This window comes from Macaca fascicularis, chromosome X (genome assembly GCF_037993035.2).
Source record: "Macaca fascicularis isolate 582-1 chromosome X, T2T-MFA8v1.1".
NCBI classification, from domain to species: Eukaryota; Metazoa; Chordata; class Mammalia; order Primates; family Cercopithecidae; genus Macaca; species Macaca fascicularis.
Window position 1 is genome coordinate 160,322,589 of NC_088395.1, and position 10,305 is coordinate 160,332,893.

Below are 10,305 nucleotides of genomic sequence, written 5' to 3' on the forward strand. Positions count from 1 at the left end.
AGGGGCGTGGGAAGGACGCATGCTAGAACTTCAGAGCAGTTCACCAGGTGCAGAATGGGGGTTATCGTGGGGACTGTGGGAGAAGGGGCAGTGGGGGCAGTACCCAGGGATGTTCTGATTCATGTTCTCTGTGTTGCAGGTGAGCGTGGCGCTGGGCTGTGCCTCCCGTGGACGGACCATTGCTTTTGCTAGCACCTTTGCTGCCTTTCTGACTCGAGCATTTGATCAGATCCGGATAGGAGGCCTGTCTGAGAGCAACATCAACATTATTGGTTCCCACTGTGGGGTATCTGTTGGTAAGGGTTTTAATGCCATCATCTTGATAGCCTTCCTCCTTCACAGAGAAAGATAAGCATGTGATTGGTTAAACCATGAATTTCCTTATGGTTCCATGAAGTTTGATTATTCAAGTCTTTTTTTTGAAAGTGCCATGTCGTCCTTTAAAAGTGTCAGACACTCAGGGCAACTTTTGAAGTGCATCTCTCGGTGGTACTGTTGTTTCAGACAGTGAGAAACAGTTGCCTATCCTGAGTGCCCCTTGTGTGTTGAGCTGTGTGCAGGTTATGGACAGCACTGGCAGAGTCATGGAGCCTTTTCTGCCCTCGCTGTGGTTGCAATCTAACTGAAGGTGAACAGCATCACAGAGGACAAGGAGCATTCTGACTGGCTGCACAGCCTGCTCGGGGCGGGGGAGGACCACCACCCCCTCCTTCCTGCCTGGGGCAGCGAGAACCCTGGAGCATGACACAAGGCAGGAACTCTTACAAACACGCCCTTCTCAGAATAGTATTCACCTGGCAGGTGGGCTAGAAGGAAACCACAGGCAATGGGAAGCCAGAGAGGGGATTGAAAGAAGGTGTGCAAGGTGGGAGAAAGCCAGGCGGTGGGGAGGGGTCTAAGAGTGAAGAGAGAGGTGAGTGTGCCTCCTAACAGATGGAGCACTCTGCGATGGTGTGAAGAGCAAAACACACCAATCTCCAGGATTCCTCGCTTGGGAAACGTCAGGGAGTCATTTTCATGAATGACAGAAATGACATGGGAAGATGAGCCAGCTGGCGTGCCTGTGGCAGGCAGATGGGCTCAGTAGATATGGCTGCACACACTTCTAGAATGCCAGAGGTGCACATTGGGTAGCCATCTCAGGTACTCCATGGGAGAATGAGGCTGGACGAGATGGCTCTAGATGGAGCTGGAGTCACGACTGTCTGGGTGAAGCTGGAGGCACAGGTGGTGGCCAGGGAGAGGAGGCGCGATAGTGTTGCAGGGGCAGAGGGGCCTAGGTCCTTGAGCCCACCTGCAGCTGTGCTCAGTGTCAGTTTTGAAATAGTCACATGGAGAAAGTGGCCCTAGGTTCCATCCAAAGAAGAACTGGAAGGCTAGGTGCAGTGGCTCATGCCTGTAATCCCAGCACTTGGTGAAACCTCATCTCTACTAAAATTAGAAAAATTAGCCAGGTGTGGTGGCGCGCACCTGTATTCCAGCTACTCAGGATGCTGAGACAGGAGAATTGCTTGAACCCAGGAGGCAGAGGCTGCAGTGAGCCAAGATCACACCACTGCACTCCAGCCTGGCGATAGAGACTTTGTCCAAAAAAAAAAAAAAAAGCCAGGGCAGTGGCTCACACCTGTAATCCCAGCACTTTGGGAGGCCGAGGCAGGTGAATCACCTGAGGTCAGGATTTTGAGACCAGCCTGACCAATATGGTGAAACCCTATCTCTACTGAAAATATACAACTTAGCCAGGCATGTTGGCACATGACTGTAATCCCAGCTACTTGGTAGTCTGAGGCAGGAGAATCACTTGAACCTGGGAGGTGGAGGTTGCAGTGAGCTGAGATCGTCCAGTGCACTCAAGCCTGGGCAACAGAGCAAGACTCTGTCTCAAAATAATAAGTTAATTTAAAAAAAAAAAAAAAGCTGGGCTGTTGAGGTTAGACAGTGGTCCTAGGCAAGGCAGTGTGCATGGTGACAGTCCCCTTCCTAGCTGAGAAGAGCTAAGCCACCCAGTGCACAATAAGATTTCTCTCACATTTCTGGCCAGAAACTGCATTCCCAGATATACCCTAAAGTACCCTGTAGCACCCTCAACGTGCCTTAAAGGTGTGTTAACTACTTGGAAGGCCTGGAGAAATGAAAAACACCACTTTGGTATGTAAAACCCGGTCTCTGGATGTAGAAAAGGTAGAGCAGAAAAGGGAGAACAAAGCCTGAGGACCTTCCTAAAGAGCACGGGTTCAGAGGCTTAGCAGGCCAAACTCAGGCCAATTCTCAGCCATTGTGGACAGTAGCTTGGAGTGATCCATCTGAAAAGTCAACTGGGAGCCTAACCCGAGGCGTCACAGTGTGACCTCAAGGGAGACAGGCGTGCAAGAACACAATGTAAATGAGTTACAAGGATGCAGTAGGACCATTTATGGGGCTCTGCTAGAACTTGGGACATCCAGTGGCAATAGGAATAATTGCTTCTTCAGAGCTAGAAGCGCGTGGAGGGCAGGTTCCTAATGGGGTTATGCTCATGTTTTAATCGGGCTGTGGTTCTCTCAGGTGAAGACGGTGCTTCCCAGATGGCCCTGGAGGATATAGCCATGTTCCGAACCATTCCCAAGTGCACGATCTTCTACCCAACTGATGCTGTCTCCACGGAGCATGCTGTTTCTCTGGCGGCCAATGCCAAGGTATTTTTGAGGAGACACTAGTTTCAGACAGAAAATGCTTCTGGACTCTGCTACTAGTTTCATACTGATGATTGGGTCTTTTTTCTCAGCATAAAAGTGGTAATTCATTTTAGAAAATCTGGTGATAGAATTCTTTATAAAAAACAGGCGATTATGCACACAAACACATTTGCTTTGTAAAAGAGTCAAACAGTACAGGATACTGAACAGAACCTGACAGCCTGGCTCAGTCAGGGCTCAGCAGAAGATGCACGGACCATTCTGGGTATTGTAAACAGGAGAAGGTGTTTAACAAAGGTTGCTTAAGAAGCCGCAGGAGCAAGCCCCAGGCAGAGTCCCAGACTATAGTGTTTTAGCCCCCAGTGGCTGCAGCCAGAGGTGAAGAAGCTCCTGCTGTGTCCTCACATCCAGGAAGCTGGAGAGCCGGTGGTAGGATGCCACTACAGACGAATCTGTGTTCCCTGGCCCTGGCTTGCCTTTGGAACAGCTTAGGGCGCCAAGAGTGTGTGGGACCTCATGCAAGGGCATCAGATGGACAGAATCAAATTCCTGTTTAGAACCTGGCTGCACGGGGGACAAGGCAGTGTGGTCTTGATCTTTCCAGCCTGCCCTGCTAACGTTCAGCAGGCTCCCCTTGCCACCCTGCACCTCACCCATGCCCCATACAGGTAACCCCTGGCACAGTTGGGGTGGGGACTATACGTTCCCTTTCCAAGCACTCATGGGTTCTTTGATTTTTTTTTTTTAATATAAGTGGGCTCCCACTTTACATATTACTATGTACTTTTCTTTCTTTTTTTTTTTTTTTTTTTTAGACAGTCTCACTCTGTCGCCCAGGCTGGACTGCAGTGACACGATCTCGGTTCTCTGCAGCTTCTGCCTCCGCCTCCCAGGTTCTCCCGCCTCAGCCTCCTGAGTAGCTGGGACTAGAGGTCGGCTACACCACGGCCGGCTAATTTTTGTATTTTGGGGGAGAGATGGGGTTTCACCATGTTGGCCAGGCTAGTCTAAAAACTCCTGGCCTGAAGCGATCCACCTGCCTTGGCCTCCCAAAGTGTTGGGATTACAGGCATGAGCCACCGCACCTGGCCAATTGTATACCTTTAAAATTAGTTTATCTTGGAGATCGTTCTGTGATTTCACACATACTATAGGATTTCATTTCTAGAAAGGTCAAGAGAGGCGCAAAACAAGATTAGGTGGTAGAAATTAGAGTAGAGGTTGCTTCTTAGTGGGTGGAGACTGACTGGAAAGAGGCACAAGGGCTCTGCTGGCGGAAACACTGCTGGGCTTGGATGAGGGCTCCACGGTGGATGCAGCATTCGGGAAGTGCTGAACTTAGGATGTATGCATTTCACTGCAGCTGAGTTATGCCTCGGTGAAGACACTGAATAAAGATGGGTCATGGCATATGAATGAAAGTAGCGACGTTTCTTGCTATATTCGTTTATGATGCATCCATTAATATGTATGTAAATTAACAAATACTTTAGACATACAAGTGTTTATTTATGCTGGTAAATGTTTATGTGCTCAAATTGGTCATAAAAATGTATTTACATCTGATCAGGAAAGGGGCAAGTCATCTTGTATTCAGATAGATGTTTATGGTCTTTCTAAGGATGAAACATTATAAGCTATTGTGGCAAAAGTTAATGTTTTGACATTCTTTTCTGGGCTTTCTAGTCAATGTGAGTCAGTGCTCCTGCTGTGAGTTAATGTTCTGTGCAGACAGAACAAGTCAGTGAGTATTGGGGAATCTTTCAAGGGGATTGGTGTGATGGCACGGGGAGCTCGTCCTTCAGGGCAGCCCCAGGGCCCTGCTGGGACGTGTTGTCCACTGGCTGTATATGCTCACCCCTTGCTCCAAAGCCTACAGTTTTAGTAAAAAGAGCTGTCCTGTTCACACCCCTCCTTCACTTCTTTCAATGTCTGTTGTTGGAAATTCATTGTTTGCTTTTCTAAACCATGGCTCCATTTATGTCCTAGGGGATGTGCTTCATTCGGACCACCCGACCAGAAACTATGGTTATTTACACCCCACAGGAACGCTTTGAGATCGGACAGGCCAAGGTAAGGGCTTAAGCGCTCCAGTGTTACTCAGTATCATCTCCTGTAAAAAGAACACTTCTGAATCTATCACCAGATATCTTCAGGGTTGAGACATCATCCTTTCTTTGCTGTCATTTTTTTAAAAAACAATTGTGATCTTTACCTGCTTTTCCTTGGGAAGGAACATTCTATGAACTTCAGCTTAGCCTGAACTTCTCTGCTTTCCAAATGGAGTCTTTTGTTGTTGAGCTCAAAGATAATAACATGAAGCCACTTGAGCATCGTGGCTGTAATTTATCTTGGCTGCAAGCTAAACAAAACAGAAGCCAGCACTTTGGGAGGCCAAGGTGGGAAGATTGCTTGAGGCCAGGAATTCCAGAGCAGCCTGGGCGACATAGTGAGATTCCCATCTCTACAAAAATTTTTAAAATTAACTGGGAGGCCGGGCGCGGTGGCTCACCCCTGTAATCCCAGCACTTTGGGAGGCCGAGACGGGCGGATCACGAGGTCAGGAGATCGAGACCACCCTGGCTAACACGGTGAAACCCCGTCTCTACTAAAAATACAAAAAAATTAGCCGGGCGCGGTGGCAGGCGCCTGTAGTCCCAGCTACACGGGAGGCTGAGGCAGGAGAATGGCGTGAACCCAGGAGGCGGAGCTTGCAGTGAGTGGAGATCGTGCCACTGCACTCCAGCCTGGGCGACAGAGGAGACTCCGTCTCAAAAAAAAAAAAAAAAAAATTAACTGGGTATGGTGGCATGCACCTGTGGCGTCAGCTACTCAGGAGGCTGAGGAAAGAGGATAGAGGAGCGCAGGAATTCAAGGCAGCAGTGAGCTATGATGGATTGCACCACTGTACTCCAGCCTGGATGACAGAGTAAGACCCTGTCTCTAAAAACAAAACAAGACAAAAAATAATAGAAATTACTTGAAATGAATAATCTGTTAGGTTCCGATTCTACAGATCTGAGGCCAGGAATAAAAGGGAACATGATCTCTGGTATTCTCGCAAAAGCCCTGAGAAGTTAGGTTATCTTTAGATGAGGATTGGAGAAGGTAAGTGTCTTACTTAAGGGTTTACAGCTTGTGAGTACCAAGACCAGAATCCAGGCCTGAGTAGTGAGCCCAATCTCCCCAGGCCTACCTACCACACTGACCATCCCCTGCTCAGCCTGCCTGTCAGGGCCATGCATGGGGAAAACCAGAAACTTCTATGGAGAAAATAAGTGACTCTGCTCACCTAGGGAGTGGAGCTTGCAGACATTTTGGCATGCTTCCTTCCTGTCTTTGTTCTAGGCATACATGTATATTTTACACAGTTGCGATCGTACTGTATAGAAAGGTTTGCCCATAGCCACTCTTGAAAGAGCAGCAGGTAACATCTGATTTGGTTGCTAAGGACTAGGCTGCTCCAGAATTCACAGTTGCAAGTGCTCAGAATGGCCAGAGTGCTGCCATAAAGCAGGTGTTTCCAGAACTGTCCACTGTGTGCCATGAGGTAGCTGGAAAACGCCACCGAGTAGAAAAGTCAGTGTTCACCTTTGGTGTTAACTACAGGTTCTGTTTCTATGGGGAGGGTCTCTTGACATTCACATGGTTTGCAGAGCTTGCTTATTTCCGTCATCTTTTTTCTAATAATTTTCCTGTCCTGACAAAAGCAAGTAAATTTACTGCTAATAAAGAATGTGAGTTAAATGTGTGTGATAACATGCATGGCATGGATCATTAGAGGGCTGGGCTTTGCAAAGAGGACATGAATATGTGTGCATACGTGTATATGTATTTTAAGAGGCCAGGGCATCCTCAAAGAATGGGGTGGCTCAGAAACCCTATCTGTACCATCAGCAGTGGTTCTTAAGCTACAGGGAAACCTATACAGAGAGGAAGTGGAGAATAATTCCAGATGCCTCCTCCGATGGGTAGCTTTGGAGGCAACTAAACTATGAAAGAAGCCCAGGAACTCTGTCTTTGCTTGCAGAATGGTACGTTACTGAGAGCGAGGGCTTTGATGTCAGCCCCACCTGGTTGTGGGTCCCAGCCCTGCCCTGGGCCACTTCCTCCTGCTTTGAGATTTGCTTTCCTCAGCTGCAGAATGGTTGTGCCACTGAACAGATCTTACAGGGAGGCTGTGAGGGTTCTCAGAGCTCAGGCACACAAGATCTTAGCACTGAGCATGTTTCCAGTGCCCAGCATGTTCCCATTAACATGTTAGTCATTGGAGTCCAATATTTGCGTGCCATAGTGAGCTCTCAAACCAGACTCCTGGTGGCTATGTGGCATATCCATGCTCCAGGACAGCTGGAGCAGTGTAACTGCCTATCAAAAAGTATGTGTCCTGACTCGTAAATGCATCTGATTTTTTTAGTAGCAAATTATTAAGGAGTGAAATTGTTAGAATTGGAGGATAGCAGCATAGCAAAGTGCCTCCCACTTTGAGATGCATTCTGTGTGTAGTAACCACGGTGTTCTGTTTTGCTGGCACTATACCAGGTCCTCCGCCACTGTGTCAGTGACAAGGTCACAGTTATTGGAGCTGGAATTACTGTGTATGAAGCCTTAGCAGCTGCTGATGAGCTTTTGAAACAAGGTCAGTTGGTTGAGTCTGAGCATTGAAGTTCAAGCTGGGAAGAGGTAGGACTTCAACTACCTCCTATGCCCTGAGTGCTCTTTTTATTTTTATCCCTGCATGTTAGTTAGCTAAGTCTGTTTCTTGTACCAAGCTGGTTTTTGCTGTTCTGCAGATATTTTTATCCGTGTCATCGACCTGTTTACCATTAAACCTCTGGATGTCACCACTATCATCTCCAGTGCAAAAGCCACAGAGGGCCGGATCATTACAGTGGAGGATCACTACCCGCAAGGTGTGTGTGGGCATTGGGAATGCTTTGGAAGGTTTGGTGTTTTTGTTTTCCTTGATTGGCCACATGGCATGCTCTCAGGCATCACCTATAGTCTACCTCTCACCCAGCATGCCTTTGTTGTTTGGTGTTCACTAAGCGTGGGGCCACGCTTATCCACATCTGTGTGTCCCCAACAGAGTGCACAGTGCCCAGTCACCAGGTCGAGTCAGTGGCAACACAGAGGAGTGGCTATTGCAGGCAAGCGAGGCGTCATGAAAAGCATCACTGTTTCTTTAGGTTTGGAATGACGAATAGTATGCCCCAGGCCAGGCATGGTGGCTCACACCTGTCATCCCAGCGCTTTGGGAGGCTGAGGCAGGTAGATCGCTTGAGGCCAGCCTGGTCAACATGGTGAAACCCCAGCTCTACTAAAAATACAAAAATTAGCTGGGTGTGGTGGTGCACGCCTGTAGTCCCAGCTACTTGGGAGGTGGAGGCAGGAGAATCACTTGAACCCAGGAGGTGGAGGTTGCAGTAAGCTGAGATCATACCATTGCACTCCAGCTTGGGAAACAGAGTAAGACTCTGCCTCAAAAAAAAAAAAAAAAGTGTGCCCTGACGAAAGAAGCAGGAATAGTGCCTTGCAAGCAGAGAACACAGCAAGTGCAGAAAAACAGTGTATCAGGGAGAAGGGGCTGGGCAGTGTTTGCGCCTGGAAAGGTTAAGTGGGACAGATGTGATGCAAGGAAGAGCATCATGTGTCCACGCGGCAGGGGCCCTGAGCCTGCACAAGTGGTGCATGATTCTCTTGAAGGACTCCTGGGACCCAGCACACAGTTGTCCTCACACCTGAGGTTGATGACAGGGAAAGGATGCAGGGTGGGATCCACCAGGGCAGGAACAAAGAAGTCCTGCCCCAGCCTTCCCCTGGTCCCACAAGGGGCATACTGAGAAGTGCCTCCCACGCATTCAAAGGCCTCTGTGTGTTGAGGCTTTAAGGCTGAGGAGCTGCTTTCACAAAAGGGCCTAACATCCTTGTTTTCCCAGGTGGCATCGGGGAAGCTGTCTGTGCGGCCGTCTCCATGGATCCTGACATTCAGGTTCATTCGCTGGCAGTGTCAGGAGTGCCCCAGAGTGGGAAGTCCGAGGAATTGCTGGATATGTATGGAATTAGTGCCAGACATATCATAGTGGCCGTGAAATGCATGTTGTTGAACTAAAATAGCTGTTAGCTTTGGTCTTTTGGCCTCTTTACCCTATGTTTATGTTTGTTCCAAAACCATCATTTAAATCTATACTGTCAGGCTTTGTTTCTTAAAAGCAAAGCCAGCTAACACCTTTTTTCATCCCTAGTTTGGAAATTCAAGCTAACTACTTATCCTTTAAACGGTGACTGCATATGCAAGTACCACTGTAATTTTTGAATCATTAAAGGGAGTTACACAACTTTTAAGTGAAAAAAATAGGTAACAAAACAACCACCTGATAGTAAGTTTTCTGATAAGACTATAGATAAGTGGTAGAGGTCATCAGTTCTTCAAAAGTGTTTCCTTCGTAACTGGTAGAGGTAATAGTTTTTACAGTGTATTTCCTTCATGAGTAAAGAAAATGTGAATTGTAGATTGCAGTAGCCTAGGTTCCACAGCACAATAACACCATGACACCTACCGCTGTTCCCACCTTGGAATTCTGTGCCATGCCACCTGCAGCCACCCTGGAATTCCCTTCACTGTTTGCCTTAATCTCCCCTCCACAGTTGAGAGGCTGTCAGGCAGCAGCAAAGCTTGTTAGGATGTCCTGTACTGCTTGTGATGAAGGTCTCCACACTGTACTGTTCAAGTCAATGTTAATAAAGCATTTCAAAACCAGCTGCTTTATTCAGCACGTGCCTTCTGTGTGAATCAGTTTCTCAGTGGTCAGTTCCTAAATAAGGAAAGAGCTTTTATCTAAACCAGAAGGAGAATGAGCTGTGGCCCCCACCAGTAAACCTGGGAAAGAATAATGGGCTGCAGAGGAAGCACTTACTCGAAAACAACACATGGCCTGAAAAGCTGTCCCTGAGCTGATGCCTTGCTGTCAGCTATAAGCGCATAAAGTATGTGGCTAGAGGGCAGGTGCGGTAGCTCACGCCTGTAATCCCAGCACTTTGGGAGGCCAAGGCAGGTGGATCACCTGAGGTCAGGAGTTCAAAGACCAGCCTGGACAACATGGTGAAACCCCCTCTCTACTAAAAAATACAAAAATTAGCCAGGCATGGTGGTGCACACCTATAATCCCAACTACTCAGGAGGCTGAGGCAGGAGAATTGTTTGAACCCAGGAGGTGGAGGTTGCAGTGAGCTGAGATCCTGCCATTGTACTCCAGCCTGGGCAACAGAGCAAGACTCCACCTCCAAAAAAAAATTTTTTAAGTATGTGGCTAGAATCAGCCAGAAAAAGTTGAACCTGAGCTTCAAAACTAGATTTAAAATTCTACTAGATGTGTCTGCTGTGTCACATTCCTGTTTTGGCTTTGGTTTTGTTTTGAGACAGGGTCTCACTATGTTGCCCAGGCTGGTCTCAAAGTCCTGGCCTCAAGTGATCCTCACGCCTGGACCTCCCAAGGTGCTGGGGTTGGAATTATAGGCGTGAGCCACCATGCCCAGCCCATTCCTTATTTTGCCCAAATTAAGTGGTCAGAGATCTTTGGTGTCATGATCAGTGTGACTGAGGAGTTGTTCCAGAATGTGCAGGATAGAG

At 47.9% G+C, this 10,305-nt stretch overlaps 1 protein-coding gene across 2 annotated transcripts in view; it reads left to right on the top strand.

Annotated features, from left to right (window-relative positions):
- Positions 1 to 9,435, top strand: part of TKTL1 (transketolase like 1) — a 32,148-nt gene extending 22,713 nt beyond the window's left edge. For both annotated transcript variants that reach the window (XM_074029663.1, XM_015443726.3), the window contains 6 exons: positions 140 to 296; positions 2,545 to 2,675; positions 4,665 to 4,748; positions 7,218 to 7,314; positions 7,469 to 7,588; positions 8,615 to 9,435. In XM_074029663.1, coding sequence (XP_073885764.1) covers positions 140 to 296; positions 2,545 to 2,675; positions 4,665 to 4,748; positions 7,218 to 7,314; positions 7,469 to 7,588; positions 8,615 to 8,787 — 762 coding nt within the window. In that variant the 3' untranslated portion in view covers positions 8,788 to 9,435. The remainder of the gene's footprint in view (positions 1 to 139; positions 297 to 2,544; positions 2,676 to 4,664; positions 4,749 to 7,217; positions 7,315 to 7,468; positions 7,589 to 8,614) is intronic.
- The last annotated feature ends 870 nt before the right edge of the window (positions 9,436 to 10,305 follow it).